Here is a 16749-nt window from a genome sequence, read left to right as displayed (position 1 = left end):
TTTTCAGAGGTGGATTACAGCTCCCTTATCTTCCACAGCTGAGACAAGAAGAGAGGGACCTAAAGTACATCTTACAGCTCCTGGCTCAGGATGTCACTTTCTTTATGGGTAGATCCTTCTACACTGGCAGCCCATCAATGAAGGGGTCCCGTGGAATGGATTTTCTGTGGTCAGCACATAAAGTAGGAGGTCCAATACCTTTATAATGTGGAGTGTAGAGGGGATTAATTACTTCCCCTGCTCAGGAGAGCTGACAGATGTGTTGTGTGCACGAAAGAGAGACAAGGGAGAGCTGCCATCTGCTGTTGGAAAAATCTTGGTTCGTCTTTTAGCCCAGGCACTGCTAAGAGCCGCAGGTGGTTCGTTCATGCCAGCAGCTCCCATCACACTGGTTTAGCACACAGAGCAACATTCCACAGGGAAAACAGGAATCTGCACCCGCCCTGAACTGGGGAGGAGTAAAGTTTGCCCTGAGGATCTGCTGTTCTCGTGTGTAAATCAAGAAAAAGACAACGGATTTACCGACCTTTCGAACCACCTATACCAGCAGCAAAGCAAAGAGGGAGGAAGGCATGGCAAACCCACTGTGCCTCCAGGAGGGACTTCAGTGGAAAAATCAACCACATCTTCAAATGTAAGCCACAGATAGTTAATTAGATCAGTATTTAGACCTGGTATCTGCAGTGGATTTTCAAAAAGCTCAGCATTCTGTATTACTATGGAAACGAAAGAATTGATGATGTCCTACACGTCTAAAATCTGGGTACTTAGGGTGAAAAAAAAATATTAATCATTGACTAAAAAGGCAGTTAATTTATTGAAATGTCATTTTGAGTCATTCAAAGTAATTTATTTGCTTCTGAAAACATGTTTACTTTTGTTTTTAAATGACATTTTACATCAGTTTAGCTAAGTGTAACTGTAATATTTATACAAGAAAAGGTATCCAAGTATTTAATACAAGTTAAAGAAAATATTTCAGTCCTTTAAATAGCAAGGTAATCTTGTTTAAAACTTCAATTAAAAAACCCAAACAAACAAATTTGAAAATTCTGTACACAAAAGTATCTCTTGCTTACATTTTTTTTCCAAAAGAAAAAATGAATGAAGAAAAAAGGTATCCATATCATCCTGGTCATTTACAGGGGAACCACACAATTCAATAATCCAGGACCAGATCTTTCACAAGCAAACACAAATTCATAATACAGCAGCATGGTGCTGATTTCACCTGAAAGTACTTTTCAGTTATTATGTTGAATTTTTTCACAGCAAATTGGTATTTTTCTGAAGGATAAAATGAAAAAGATAATAATTCTAGAGTATGTGTACTAAGCTCAAATGATTTTCCAGTAGGAATGCTGGGAGGAGCAGTAATAGTAGTTAAAGATGAGTGTTCAGTTACTTCAGTTGTTTGCATTGGTGAGTTTTTGAGTAATGATATTCTGCTCTAGTAAATTCATATATGTGTGCCTAAATATAAGCTTATAGTCCATGTCTGAAACTTTTGACCTGTTTACCTTTCAAGTAATGATTGAGTTATTTTTAAAAAAAAGACAACTCAAAACCCCATGGTGATATTTCAAAAAGAAAATATTGATTTAATGCAGTAATAATGCACAAGGCCTGGTCTGACAAAATTGTAAAATTCTTTTTTCCCCCCAAACAGATAACAGGAATTTTATCCTGCTATACTTCAGAGGGCAAAATTCTTAATCCACCTGTGTTGATGCTTCTAACTTAAACCAGTGTCATTTAAAACAGGAGCTGGTGATCACACGCTCAGCTGAGTCCAGAGGAGCAATTTCAAGTGGGGGCAGGTGAAACCCACTGTGCAGGGTGGCTGTACTTTGCACTGATCCATTTTGAAGTGGAAACATTCCAAAATCATGGCAGTGCAGGTTTTTCTTGTGATTATGTGGGACTTCAGCAGCGTTTGCCTGAGAGCAGAGGCAGCAGTGGGTAAACCCAGCAGACGGTGCAGCCAATTGTTCCTCTGCAGGGACCCAGGACTAGCAACTGGTTTTCCCAAGGTGGGTTATAAGGTGTGCTGGAGAGACACAAACAACAGTGTTACGTGGCCCGCCCTTAAGAGTTTCTGATGTTACTCTGGGAAGAAGGTGCTAGAGTTTCCTGCTGTTCCCACACTCTGGATTCTAAGGCCGTGGCAGCTTCTGAAGCTCCCCAGCTCTCCCACAGCTCTTTGCTCTGCTGCAGAGACACCTTGAACTTGGCAGAGTTTGCAGAACCCACGTACCGCTGTCCCTCTGGATGCAAAGCGTGGTAGAGAGGAGCATCTCAACCTTTGTGCCATCTGTTTGTGGCCTTTTCCTTCGGGAAGACAAAGGTGAAAATGTAAAGCTGACCAAAACAATCTCAGTCACTGAAAAAAAATGTTGATCTCCCCTCAAAACTGAAGAGAGAGCTGGAACCCCTGAGGTCCCCACGGCACACACTGACTGCAGCGTGGGATGGGGACGCCAGCCCAGCCAGTGTCAGATGCTTTGGGGCTGAATCACAATCTCACCGAGCCGGTTGGATATCCTGAGAGCTGCAGGCTGCCACGGGATGGCCATGCAGGGCAGGAAACCGCTCCAAAGCAGAAAGAAAACAAATTAAAAAAACCTTCCAGACAGTTGCCAATAAAGTTTCTTTGGCTCTGTGTCTGGGCATCGCTCCCAAATCCAGCCTCTTGCCCTTGGATAAAGCACTACAGCCTGGAATGAGAGTCAGATGCGTGGGAGGAGTGCATGTGTCTGTGTCTGGGCTGGAAAACGTGTGCCTAGAAAAAGCTTTTTACTTTGGGCCTTGCTCCAGAAAACCTCTCCTTGCTTTTACAACTGTCCCCTGTTCCTTGGGACTACCCAGATGTTCAACCCAGCCTGAGGACAGGGAGCTGAGGAGTTTTCTCGGCATCATTCCCTCTGACCCCCAGGCTTGAGAGCAGACAGCCCGGGGCAGCCAGCCTCCAGCCCACACATCTGTTCCTCGAGAGGTGGGTGGATGGTCACCCAGGCTATGGGGTGACCTGTAAAATTTAGCACTGGACCCACAGCTTCTGGCTTTACCTGTTGGGAGGGGATCAAGACTCAGCCTCAGCAGAGAGGGGGGACAGCCAAAGACGTTGGGGAGCAAAAGAAGAGAGGGAAGAAGAGGATTGTTGCTGGTTCATTCCTACTATTTTATTCTGAGATTATATTAGTGGGTGGACTGATTGTCACTTTTTTAAAAATCCATATCCTGGAACTTTGCATTTACGTGGGAGTTCTAGCTAGTCTCAAATGAAAGGCAAACTGGAACCACCACCATCAAACCGTGTGTCCTTAGCCTGCCAGGCCGCAGCAAGAAGCTGGGCGAGGAAAAAGAGTGAATACTTCTCTTTTTAACATCACAATTTGAACCCCAGCCTCCTCCCGGCCGGCAGGGCGGCTGTAACCCGAGGGATGCGGGTGCGGACAAGCGGCACGGCCGAGGCCCGGGGGCGAGGATGGAGAGGCGCTGGTCAAAGCAGAGCGAGGGGACACACCGCGGGGAATGAGGATGAGCTGAGGCTCCCTGCCCTCGATGGGGCGGAGGGATGGAGGGCTCGGCTGTCCCGGGCGGTGCCGGCCCCGCCGCCCGCCCCGGCCCGCCCCGCACACCTCGGACCGCCCCTGGCGACCTGCGGGCGGCGGCGGCGGCGGCCCGGGACCGGGACCGGGACCGGCGGGAGGCTGCTCCGGTGAGGCTGCTCCGTCCCCGGACAGGTGCCATCGCGGGCGGAGCAGCCGCTGCCCCGGGAGAAGCGCCCGCGGCTCCGGCCGCGCGTCCCCCGCCCTGCCCCGCCCCGCCGGGGCAGCTCTCCGTGTCCCTGGGGCGGGCGAGGGACCTGCCGCACCCCTGCTCTGTGCCCGGCCCGCCTACGGAGGAAACCTGGGGGAAAACCACACAACATTCGTTCTGTTAAGCACCGCGGCAGGCCGGTGAGAAGCGCGTTTAGTGAGTGTTATTTAATCCACCCCCCAAAAGAGCTCGGGAAAATGCTTGAGGAGATGGGGTTGATCTAACATGGTAAATGCAGCACTGCCTGTAGCATTTACAGATGCTAAACAGAACTCATTAGATCTGCCTCAATTACCTAAATAGTTGGAAATACTGTATTTTTACAGGATTCTAGTCGTTGGGATGGGGCAGCCTGTTCAGGCAGAAATAGCATTATTTGGGTGTGCATGAGGTGGATGAAGTAGTTACAGAAAATATTTTCAAAGTGTTGGATGTTGACTATAGTTACTTTGGTTTGTCTCCAGTGTACTCAGTCAGTACTGAGTTAATAATCCAGCAACTTCTGTTATGTATTTGCTGAGTATTGTTCACTAATTTAATGGCTTTCTTGTGGTATGGGCAGATAGTTAAGAGTAAATTTTAAATAATTTTGCCCACAGCAATTTTCAGTGGATAATGCTGGAACGTGTTTATTTTAACCCAAGCATTCTTTCTCCTACCTTATCAGCTATCTTCATTCCTACATAGCCCTTATCACAGAGTTATTTATTTATAATCCTTTCTTCGCAGGCTTAATATGCCACACAGAAAGTGAGGCCGAATAACGTGCACATGCTGAGTATGGGAGGAGAGGCTGAAGGACATCCTGTTTTGTTTCAGCAGTGTTGTTATTCTTTGGGGTGAAATGAAGAATTTGATTTTGTTTTGGAAGCACTCATATTTCTGATGCAACTGAACTTCAGTAACCTTTTTGTGGTACAGATTTCAACAAATTATTTTTTTCTCTCTAACAAAGATGCAGAACTTGTCAGTGGTAGAAAGTCTTGCTCGCGCAGACATATCACACCATGGGTCTCCAAAAGACCTGGCAGCTGAGGCAGGTGGTGTGTTTCTTGATGAAAGTGGCTGTAACTGGAATGAAAGGACAAATAATGAAGAAATTGCTAATCTTGAAGTAATGCAGCAAAGCCTCCCTGTAATGGACGACAAAGGTAGAAGTTGTGAGGGGTTTTCTGAGAGCAGCTTTAGTACCTCAGAACCCAGTGGTTCCTGGGGTGATTTTGAAGGCTTCAAGGAGCCCTCAGACAAATCAGAGAGATTCAGTCATAACCTTGAAGTTTTGGTGAAGTCAGCAAAAACTTCTGGAGCCGATCTGGACCTAAGCAACGGAGGCTGCAGCACTTCTGCTGCCCACTCGTGTGCTGAGCCATCTCTGTGCCACGGGATACAGGAGGCTTCAGGCTCTCTGAACGAGGTATGTGTTCACAGCAAACCAAGGACCAGAAATGTTTGTGTTACTGCTTCCTACACCTCTGGATTTGTATCTGTCTCCTCTGCAGAGGGTAATGCTGTACGTGGAGAGAAACTGTCCAGCCCCTTTGCAGCTACCTCAAGTGGAACAAAAGCAACTTCTTTACAGCGTTGGACAAATACTTAAGTTGTCCTGCTGGAGAGCTTTAAAGAATGTAATGCGCTACTTTGCTTCTAGGCACTAGGAATAAGTAAGCATGTAGGCACCATAAACCTTGCCCTGAAGCACATGCAGTTTAAAAGCTGGATGAGAAAGAGCATAGGAAACAACAAATCAGGAAGGTGGGTGACAAGAGCAGGGTGGACAGAAATTCTGTGAGTTGCCTGAAAAGTTATTGAAGTAAACCCACATACCATTGAGTTAGAATTTGGCAAAAAGCAATGACTTCTGTTATTTAGTATGCTTCCTGAATAACATCAACATTTTTTCTGGAATTTTAGATTGATGGTGACACGCAAGAAATTAATAGAAATAATTTAATATAATTCATTTTTGGCATAGGATATTACATTCTCTCTTACAATGTTAGAGCTAAAATTCTGAGTTAATAATGCAATGAATCCTTATTAGCACAAAAAAAAGAAGGGTCAGGTAAAGAGTTATACCTTGTTGGGATGAACTTGTTTCCACGTGGACCAAACATGTATCAGCAAAGGGAAAGAAAGTAGCAAAAGGGAAGAAAGAACAGAGAAATACAGAACAAAATCCCCTTGTTCTTACTACTTTTATCCTAAACTACAGCATTTGAAAAAAGAGAACAATCAGCTAAGACTTCCATGGGGTTAATCTGTAGCAGTAATAACTTACTGCTTGTAATCTGTTGGGTAAATTTTAATATGTGTAGGGAACTGAGGGTTTTCTGGAGACAGGATTTCTTGCCCTTGCCTAGGAATTTTACTTGTTGCAGAGGTATTACTAGGGAAAGCACAAAGAAGTGGGTGGGATAAGCTGTCCACACTGACTGAGTGTAGATACACAAAATACCTGGTTATTGGTGTGCACAGAGAATTCTAATTTTTTGTAATGCTGGAAACAGGGGACAAGAAGTCTTCTGTTGGATAAAGAGAATGTTGTAATGACTGAAGCTGAAATGGAGTATAGCAGGTTGCTTGTTTCTTTCCAAAAGCAATAGCTCTTAATCTTACTGAAGCCTTTATTTTGCATTTGTTAAGGGTAGAAGGAAATGTCCAGTACGAGTTGAATAAGTTAACCATGCTTAGAGTTTCAAGTTGTCTTTTCTCAAGGTAGAGAGACACAGAGCTGCTGCAGATTTCTTGGAGTGTAGAATATATGTGTAGCTTGTCTTTTATCCCTGTGCTTTTTGTGTTAGTTTGAGATCATAAACTCTTTGGACTAGGGCTCTGTCTTCTGTATGGTGAATAGAAGAAAGGCCAGGTGGGTTGGAAGGGACCTCTGGAAATCATCTCAGGTCAGAGGTCTGACCTTCAATGCTTATTGCTTTATTTAATTGAATTATGTCAATTGGGATCAGAATCATGTGTTTTCAGACAGAAACAATCATTAATTTCCTTGCAGTAGCTGAGTTTTTTGCCTACATGATTGAACGCTCTGAGGATGTTTCATGTGCTCTTTAAACACTGGCCTGTGAGAGAGGGACTGGTGCATGTGTTTAAGCCATGGGGTATTTTGATATAATAGGATATAGAGGATTTATTCAGAAAGTACTGATGTGAACTTTGTACACTGATTTTTTATAGTTAGCACAAAACCACAAGATAAATGGAAATATAACCAAGCTTTGTTTCAGAAACACTCGCTGAAGTAGACAGTAATAAAGACAATAAAAAATCTCTTACTTTTTATCTGTTTTGGCTAAACTGTAATTCAGTGACTGGTATGTGTGTTGGAGCAGCACCAAGGCTCTGTGGAGGTGCTGCAGTTGTGCAGAGCTGTGCTTCCCTCGATGCACTCCCTGGGGCTGTAATTTCCCCATCCCGAAGCCAAGAGCAGCTGCCTGGCTTTTCCTTGATTCCCATCCCATTTCAGTTTTGGTGCCTACCTGGAAGTTGTTTTTTTTTCTTGACCATGTATGCTTTAGCAAGTGTTACTTCACAAAATTCTGCTTTTCAGGCATCTGTCAGGATCCTCCATGTTGTATCTCCGGTTGAAATAATTTACAAATTAATTGAAATTACCGTGACACTTTGGGGAAGATTCAAAGGAATTTACCCAGGAGTCTTTGAATGTCCCAGCAGTGAATCATCAGGACAGGCATTTTAGCAAGGGTTTACTTCAGGAGGGAGCAGTGTGGGGCACAAATTCTGTTCTTTGGAGCATGGTCAGAAGAGCAGAAGCCTTCTACCAGCTCTAGTGATTTTGTCCACTTATCGTTAGATTAAATCCATACTCTCTCAGTGTTCACCCCACTTCTGAGTTCAGTGTAATGAGACTCAGGAGCTATTTCAGCTGTTTGAATTACAATTAAATGAAACCATAAAAATATGGATTATCCATGCTTAGGGTTTTCAGACCAAATTGTTGATTGCTGAGCAAAAACCCCAAACTGACTGGTTCCATTCTTCAGTTTTCACACAACGTTGCTGCTCCTGGATTGCAGTCCCTGGGCAGGGTGGTGAGTTGATTAATTGCTTTTATTTGGAAAATTGGAGTAATTCCTTCTTTGAAGGAATAAAAGGACACAGCTTCTGAACCAGATGGCATACTAACATCCCTCTAGGGTAGGATGCAAATTATGCATGTTTTTCCTTGCATATGTATTTCTTAATCGTCAGATAACCCTAGTACTTCCAGTAGCCCTGTTTTGATCACTCCTGTGGCTGTGGTCAGTTCTCCAAACCTCCTCCTTGTCACCGCTGGAGGAGGAACAAGGATTTCAATTAGGCTCTGATTTTTAGCATAGGCTGGAAAAAGTTTGTTGCAAATGTGAGGATACAGAAGCATCCTCACCCCCGCTTTTTTGCAGATTTGCACAGTGCAAGTATTTATTGGTAACTGTAGCATTTAGCAGGTGTGTTACATTTGGTTGAATTAGGAGTGTTTGAATTCTGAGTTAGCAAAACAAGCTTTTGAATTGATGTGTGCACCAGATTTGACCTGGACTGAATCAGCTGAGCAGAAGGAGGAGTCATAAGCGTTAAATATGCAAACCAGTCTATGACCAAGAAGCTGGGAAGTTAAAGACTAAGGTTCATCAGAAACTCTGGGACTCTTGCTTCCTCTAATTCTAGGTAAACACTCAAAACACTGAAATATGAGCTCAGTCCCTCTGCTGTTAATAGTAATTCAAAAAACAATAAGACAATCTCTAGAAATATTATAGTCTTTGGACTTCATGAACTATGGGCATGGCCTGTATGGTGTATGTAATAAAACTCTCCTTTTTTCTAGGCAGACCACAGCTGTGAGGAGATATTTAGGTTGGCCTTTCCAGAAGTCTTTGTACCACAGTCCAGAGAGAGCATAAGAAGCTTAGAGCAAGTTCTTGATGAAAATAATGGAGATGTTGGGATCCCTGAACTTTTGAAGAATCAACTTTGGTAATGAGCTTAGATTAACAGTTTAAAAACAAAACAAAACAAAACAAAACCCAAAAACCAAACAAAAAAAACCCCAAACCGAAACAAAACCAAAAAAAAAGGGGAAAAAAGGAAAAAGTTCCTTTGCAATTACACTATTTATTTCATAATTTAAAAATCAGTGGTGCACTTAAAAATCTTTTTAGTGCTATGCTTTTCTGTGTATAGATCTTACCAGTTCTGTAGCACGTTGTTAAAGGAAATGGAAGGTGTTTTAGCCATTGGAAAACAATGAAGGGAATATATCAAAATTACTAATTCCTGCTTAGGGTTTTTCCTGCTGTTGGTGTGCCTTCTTATGACTAAGCCTCTGGAATGCCAGAACCCAACAGGCAGCCTGTTCTTCCTGTTTGCTTGTCCTTTCTTTACAGCACATCCCACTTATTTCTTCATCATCGGAGGCTGCTGCTTCTACTAACAACTTACTTGCTGTTTTTTTCCTCCCACTGAAGTTTTCCCAGCTGGTAACTTCTCCTCACATTTAACCTGATGTGCTTCAGAATCTGTGGTACATCTGGCTTCTTTCTTGGGCTACATTAATAGCAATTAGTATCATTAACTAAGCTTTCTCTTGTGACAGCTGGAACACGTCTAGTTTTGTTACATGTTTTTTAAGGATCAGCAGCTTCTGAGCAGTATTGTAGTTACCAAACAGTGTTGCAGTTATTTTTTTATAACTCTGAGGCTTTGTGTCTAGAAAGCTGTGTCAGACCATACTTGAGAAATGTCCTAAGACTCAGAAGAAATGTAGGTAAAACTTCTAGTGGGGGCACCCATTTGGCCAAGTTCGCTGCATATGTGTTATATTTTAATCAGCATCAAACTTGTGAAGAAATATAATTGTAAAGGGGACTGCACTATTATAGCAGAGCATGAAGTAAAGACAAAAATTCCCTCATCTACTGTGGTGAATAATGTCAATGACAAGTGTAAACTAAGTAAAGCCCAAGTGAATTTTTATATGTGATGAATGCAGTGTAAGAATACAAAGTACCACAGTCGAGGGAACTCCCTGCTTCTCACTGTTTCAGCAGTGAGTGCCTTTGGCTTGTTTTGTAGGACAGGTGCTGCAGAGGTGAAGTGTGACCTCTGGGGTGGAGAAAGACTTGAGAGGCAGAAAAGGCAAAGTGCAGAATGCACAGGGCAGAACTCTGCCCACATTTCGCAGAAGCACCTGAATAATGTGAGCTGTGTGCATGTAGCAGTCTCTGAAACGTGCTTCCAATGCCCTTCTTATCTGAGGAGCACAAACAGTTATGTTGACTTACTGCTTCCACTAATTGTCATGCCAGCTAATTAGTACATTGGGTTGATAGTTTGGACAAGTGTAGAAAGAGATTTAAAACAAGTTGCTTGTTAGATCAGGGTTAGTACAGAGCTGTATGTAATAATGTAACTGTTGCATACGTTCACTGGAAACCTCATAGAGCTCAAAACCTCAAATTGTGTTTTGTTTCCTAGCATGGATTCTGGAAATGTATGGAGAATGCTCAGAGACTTTGATAATACCCTCAGCTTAAGACATCCCTGGAGTAAGTCCCATTGCCAAGAAAACCTCCTGAGTGTTCTCGGGATAGATGCAAATCAAAAGGTAATTGAACAATGGTTTTCCATTCTGCCAGCATAAACACTGTGCTGGGAATCTGATCTTCTGTCAGCTGTACATGCAGATGAGTGAGGGACCTGATCTGGGTGAGACATGAGGTTTTTTTAACAGGGAGCTTTTTAAGATGATAGCTTAGTGTTTTCTCATCTTTATGTGTGACTAACTATGAACTCGTGCAGGACCCAGCTTCGATTGTCTTTACATTGAAGTCTGTCAACACAGCTCCCTATTAGGTGGTGCACTCAGCTTTGGTGTAGATGGACAAGTAGCTTTCAGGTGTTAGAGGTGGAGAATCAGCTCTCAGGTGTGTTTGCAGTAGGATTGTTTACTTTTTTTGCTTGGAGTGCAAGAAAATTGTTAGCCTCTAATATCCTTCTGTTAAGTGAAAATCAGATCTGAATGAGATAGGCTGTTAGAGTAATTATTGGATGTTTTTACTGTATAGGAACTGAAAGCGTGTTCAGCTTCCCCTTTCCTCACATTATTCCTCTGTCTGCTTTTGCAAGGCTTGAGGAAGAGTATGTTTTAAATCGGATTGAGGCCAAACCAACAGTACTGAAAGATCTCAAAAAGAAATGTCTCTGTTTAACAAATACTGAAAGATCTCAAAAAGAAATGTCTCTGTTTAACAATCTCTTGTTTTGAGGAGATACAGGGGTCAGGGACGGTTTAGTATTCAGTTATTTAGTTGGGATTAATTAGTCACATGTAGTTTTCACAAGTAATTGTTTCAATTGATTATTTGAATGCTGAAGCACGGGGTTGGCAAGCTACTGATTTTATGGGCATATTTGCAGGTAGAAACCTATTCTGCACTTGAAAGTCACTTTTATAGAACTGTCATTTAACAGAGAGGGAATGGGAGACATTTCTCCAGCACAGCTAAACTCCCATTCTGTTCCTTTCTTGCCCCCAGCATCAAATCAATGCCCAGGCAGCTTTAACTTACATCATTACTTCTTGTCTGTTAAAGGAAAATTGTATTGCTTGTAATAATACAGATTAAGATGGATTTCTTAGCAATGCGTTGGTGTTAATTAAGGCTAATTCTAATTGGAAATGGCTTTTTTATTAATTGAAGTCACAAATTCATGTGTGTAGGTAGAACTGGTTCTGGCATAAAATTGTTTTAATGCAAAGGGAGCACATGATAAAATACAGCTGCAGAAAGTAAAATTTAGTGGTTGCTATTTGAGTGAAATTTCTCTTTAGGCAGTATGCACTGAAATCAGATAGAAATGCATAAATAAATTCATAAATAAAATGTAAATTATGGTTTTTTAGGACATTTCAGAGAGCCAGGCTGATATTTTTGAGGAAACAAATGTCAAAGATAATGAGAACTTTAGATTTGATGGATTCAGTGTTAATGACTGCAAAGCATTGATCCAGACCAAGGTAAGAATTGCTCTGGGAGTGAGCACTTCAGAGAACCACAGAGTGTATTTAGCATGTTCCTCTCTTCTGTTCCAGCACATGTTCTCATGTAATGGTTTGGTCCTGGTATAATTTTTGGATGTGGAGTAGGTTTTTACTCTTTGAAACCTCTTTGACAGCTTCAGAAAAGGAAGCACTTGTTTGTTTCTTGTTACAGCAATGCAAGTCGGAAGGAAAATTGTGTCATCCTCCATTGCTGTAAAACACCTCAGTCACCTCAGTCTGTTTTTTAACAAGGTATTTTGGAGGAATATTCTTAACACATGGTCTCTTCCTCAATGGAGAATAAAATTGAGCAGCTATTGTCACTGTGGAGACAGTTTGAGACACACTTTCATTGCTCTGTTTTATTCTGTTTACTGCCTTGGACAGTGAAGGTGTACAACATTTCTAGGAACTTCTTACATAAGAGATGATAGGCTGGAGAATTCAGAAATAAAACTTTAAAAGAGTGCCCAGCTTATTCCTTCTTAACTCAGTTCTCCTTCCTTCAAGTGAGCACATGAGGGGGGGATCACAGTGGCTGAATCACGTTGGAAATGTGTAAAATACAGGAACAGGGTTTAGACAAAGGAGAAGTGGTTTGAAACATGAAGAAGGAATAAAAGTGAAAAGAATTGTGATACAAAGTTAAGGTAAATGGACACTATTTTTCTGGAATAGCCTCATAAGGGAAAGAACAAACCCTGCAGCTTGTTGTCTGAAAGACAAATTCATTACAAAATATATGTTGCTATTTCTAATTTAAAGTAAGTCAGATCATATAATGGGATGTTTTTCATTTATCTTCATAGTTATGTCTTTTCCCTCTAAAAATTTTAAATAAATTTAAAAGATTATTTTAATGACAATTTTTACCAATTAGGTTGGCATATGCAAAGTGATTAGCTTCCTGTAGTATGGAAAAAATTAACTGAGTTTTTCTTTTTCACTCAGCTTTCTGTGTCACCAGACTCCAGACATGGTCATCTTTTCACCTGCAACCTCTTTTTGAAGACCACATCATCAAATGAAAACACAGAGTGTATAACAATGCCAAGGAAGAAGCAGATTTTTGCTACACACAACCTAAAAATGAAATTTTTCAGTAATGATGTTTGTTGAACTAAATGCACTTTATAGTGTTTTTTTTTTTTTTGTTGTTTGGGTTTTTTTTGAACTGAATCCAGTTTACCTTCATTTTGCTACTGACTTGGTACTATAGACTACAGATGTTCTTTAGGAAAGTGACATATTGCTGTATATGAGGGAGCTAAGGCCACGTTATTAGAAGATATTTCTCCTGTTAAGTTGTGAAGTGAAATTTTGTAATTTTGTCCTGCCGAGTTTTGCCGCAGAGTTGTGTCCCTTACAGTAAATGCTGCAGCTGCAAACACACTTCAAGGTAACTCTGGTGGATTCTCCTGAACTACTGACCTTTCAGGCCTTAATGCCTCTTCAATCAAAACCCTCCTTTCCCTGACAAAATCTGTTTAGCATGTTTAACATGTGCCTTGTCACCATCTCTCCTACTTGCTCCAGTTTGGATCAGCTGAGATCTGTTGCTTTGCCACTGCTGGATGTAATGAAAGGAGCCTTCTTCATTTGGGGACTTTCAATGGGGTTTAGCAGAATAAAAGTGTTTTAAATTGTCTGTGAAGCCTGCTGCGGTGATAGGGGTGGAGGCAGCAAAATGCTTCGTTCTGGCGTTGTTTTCTGACTGAAATAAATCACCTCGTTGAAGCTGATTGTCACAGGACATGTTGGGTTCATTCAGCCACACTTACACCATGCATACCCTGCTTGTAAAAGCTCAGCAGCGTCGTAGTTTGGGACTTGTGCTGCACAAAGGTGTAAATTCCTGCCCTTTTAAAATTTTATAGTAACTATCGACTGTTGCCCATCTTCCTGCATGTTTGAGTGCCACAGGGGATGTACTTCACTGTCATTCAGGGAATCTGTGTTGGTTCCCTGCCAACTGCAACAGCTTTATTTATCCATCAGCAGTAACTTCTACGCGAGTTACTGATCTGTTTGCTGCTCTGGCCATTCTGAGTATGAAAATTTTATATGGCTTTTTATTTTAAAGAGTTGCTAAGCACTGCAACTGATATTTTATGTGTTGAAAGCAGGGAGCAAAGTTGGGTGTTCCAAAACTAAGTCAGTTAATTATTTAATACCTGCCTATTCTGTTCTTGGAATTAAGAATACTATAAAGCACTGACAGACTCCAACCCTTAATCTAGTAAACTGTTCAGCAGTGACATTACAATTGCTCTAATAACTTCAGTAATGCTTATGATACCTCAGTGCTATTAGCATGGGATGAAATGTGTCCTGCTTAATCAGCAGATGGAACAGGGAAAAATGCTGTTTTGAAGTGGCTCTGTAGCTTCCCTGGTCCTGGAAGGAGTTCTGCAATGATAAACTGGAAACCCCATGTGGATACAAGAGCAGGGTTAACTTTTTCAGTTAACCCTAGATTTGAATTAATTTTCAGTTTCCCTTGTATTCTTTCAGAGCTCTTAAACATGTATTAAATAGGTTGTAGTCATAAGCTCACAAAATGTTAAATTGCCAGTAAATGGTGAATGAATAGTTGAGGTTGGTAATAAACCTTAATAAAATCAATTATAAGATTAAAATCCCATTTTTATGCTTTCATACAAGCAGGGGCCTGCAGAGGGGCTAGGCTAGAGAGGGCAACTTGTAGTGTATGTAACACTCATGGATGCATCAGAACCCTCTTTTCCTCTGGGTTTTCAATTTTGCCTTTGCTTTTTGCGAACATCGGATGAATGTATCAAAAAATGTTTTGCACTGTAACTCTGGCAGAAGGATGAATATGTCATCTTTCCCTCGTATTAGCAGATTTTACAGCCCTGTCCAAGGTACAGAATGGAAAGAAAAAAGGGTTCAGCCCTTATGATTCAGCAGGGAAATAAACCCCTGGGGTTCCAAAGGTGATGGGCTCCACCTTTCAGGTCTTTCTCTTTTGGACAGATGCTTTGGGCCACCTGAGCCCTCACTACCTGTAAGCACTGGCTGCATAAGGCAACTGAGGGACCTTGTAACTCCCAGTTCCAGTCTGAGATGAACAAATTCACCTTCCCAGAGGAAAAGTCTAGCAAAATGGGAATGACAAAGCAATTCAGCTTCAAGACTGGGGAGTTCTGGCAACCCTCCAGCTCCCATCAGAATTTGTACACAGCCAGCACATTTGGGGGGGTACCCACAAAGACAAAACCGGACTCTCTCGACTGACAAGAGATCAGGGAGACAAACCAAAGTGTAGCCAACCATCTTCAGGCGCATTTCGTAGTAAAAACGTAGCCTCGCCTTCCGTGGCTTTCCCGGGAAATGAGGGGCGCCGGAAGCGCCTCTGACGTGTCCTGCACAGGCAGTGAGCGCTCGTTTCCTTGAGTCATTTCCTCGTTCCTGCTGTCCCTGGCAGGCGGCCCGGGGTGTCAGCACACGCTGTGTCCCCAAAGGCACGGCTGCACCAGGGCCCCCGCTGCCCGTGCTCCGGGACTGCTGCACTGAGGAAGTAACACTTTGTACCTCCGCACGTTTTAAGCTACCATTTTCACCGTTTCTCATCTTAGTTACGAACTCTCAGCTGTGAAATGCTGAGTTTTGATGAACTAAACGTGTCACTGTACTCTGTGTTTGAGGAAAGCAAATACCACAGACTTCTGACATTTGCTTAGGATTTTGAAAAGGTGAATACGAGAGCAAGGCAGGAGTTTTGGACAGCAGAGCTAGACAGGAATGCCTCTTCCTTCTGCTGGGATTAGAGGGAAAATATACCCATAGAACAAAGTTTTACGAAGTTCCAATCAGCAGTGTAATTACTGAAATAGCTTCCTTTGTGGAAGGAATGCTGTAAACAGCTTTGCAAAAAAACCCTTCAAACCAACTTCATTGTGAAAGACTGAAAATTTTTCAGTGCATATCCTAAAATGTGGAATTTAATTAATTATAATAATTTTTAAAAGAGTCAAGAAAAGGAGGGGGGACAGTCAGACTCCAGGATGATTTCTAACTATACTATAAGCCCACCATTGGTTGTATATGCGGAAGATGGAGTCAAAAACAAATGAAAGAAATCTTGTAAAAGCATAAGATTTTTTCAAAACTTTTTCAAGTTTTTTTCATTACAGGATTTAAAAGCACTCTGGCATTTTTTAATTATGAAGATCAGCTCTAACAGTTTAAAAAATGGGACTTCCTAGAGTACTCCTACTCCAGTTAAGCCAGCAGAGGGAATTTGGCTAAAACTGAGCTACCTTCAAATTAATCGTTAACCCCCAAATTTCCCTGCGGAGCCAAGTTTAACTTTCCAGATCCACTCTGGAAGATCCAAAGAGAAAAAGTTTCTGCTCCTTCTACTGAAATATGTCTGAGATCAATCTCCTAAATTGCCTCCCACAGCACAGCCTGAATGCCAGAGCACAGCCAGCCTGGCTTAGTGCTCTGCTGGGTGGTATAAACAGGCCCTGATGAGAGAAAAATGTATGGAATGAATTTGCAACATTTTTTGCTTTTTTCATTCAAGGCGAGATGCCTCTGAAAGCTGGGCAAATCCTGAAATGCCAAAAATCCTCCCGCTTCCCCGAATATCTGCTTTATTAACACACATTTCTACAGACACACTTCTACGTCTTCAGACCTTAAAGCCTCACTTCTATAATCAAATCAAAATCAAAATACTGATTTTGAATAGCTCAAAATTAGTTTGCCACTAATTTATAACGCATCTTCCTCACAGACCTAATGGATAGGTTATTTAATTTTGTGTATTTTACTGTTGCTTGTGCTGGAAAATTAGTCTTTTAAAGTGTCACTTCCAGCACACAGATTACAGAGCTGGACAG

At 41.9% G+C, this 16749-nt stretch overlaps 1 protein-coding gene across 6 annotated transcripts; it reads left to right on the top strand.

The window, feature by feature from the left end:
- Positions 1-445: 445 nt before the first annotated feature.
- On the top strand, positions 446-13620 carry CLBA1 (clathrin binding box of aftiphilin containing 1). 6 transcript variants are annotated; one of them, XM_039553198.1, is made up of 6 exons: positions 446-634; positions 4552-5236; positions 8663-8811; positions 10312-10441; positions 11741-11854; positions 12830-13620. In XM_039553198.1, the coding sequence occupies exons 2-6, from the start codon at positions 4778-4780 to the stop codon at positions 12995-12997; spliced, it is 1020 nt and encodes a 339-aa protein (XP_039409132.1). In that variant the 5' UTR covers positions 446-634; positions 4552-4777; the 3' UTR covers positions 12998-13620. The 6 variants fall into 6 exon arrangements, with proteins under 6 accessions (XP_039409132.1, XP_019138696.2, XP_010394268.2 ...); XM_019283151.3 differs by lacking the exon at positions 446-634 and adding an exon at positions 2277-2995; XM_010395966.4 differs by lacking the exon at positions 446-634 and adding an exon at positions 3692-3962.
- The last annotated feature ends 3129 nt before the right edge of the window (positions 13621-16749 follow it).

Source organism: Corvus cornix, chromosome 5 (genome assembly GCF_000738735.6).
Source record: "Corvus cornix cornix isolate S_Up_H32 chromosome 5, ASM73873v5, whole genome shotgun sequence".
Lineage (NCBI taxonomy): Eukaryota > Metazoa > Chordata > Aves > Passeriformes > Corvidae > Corvus > Corvus cornix.
The sequence above is the reverse complement of the archived record's forward strand: the minus strand, read 5'-3'. Positions and strand labels throughout refer to the sequence as shown.

Excerpts from the sequence above, each read along its gene's own strand:
- CLBA1 (XM_039553198.1), top strand. The coding sequence starts at position 4,778 with ATGCAGAACTTGTCAGTGGTAGAAAGTCTTGCTCGCGCAGACATATCA. Across the intron at positions 5,237-8,662 it reads CTTCAGGCTCTCTGAACGAG|GCAGACCACAGCTGTGAGGA; the intron begins GTATGTGTTCAC and ends CCTTTTTTCTAG. Across the intron at positions 11,855-12,829 it reads AAGCATTGATCCAGACCAAG|CTTTCTGTGTCACCAGACTC; the intron begins GTAAGAATTGCT and ends TTTTTCACTCAG.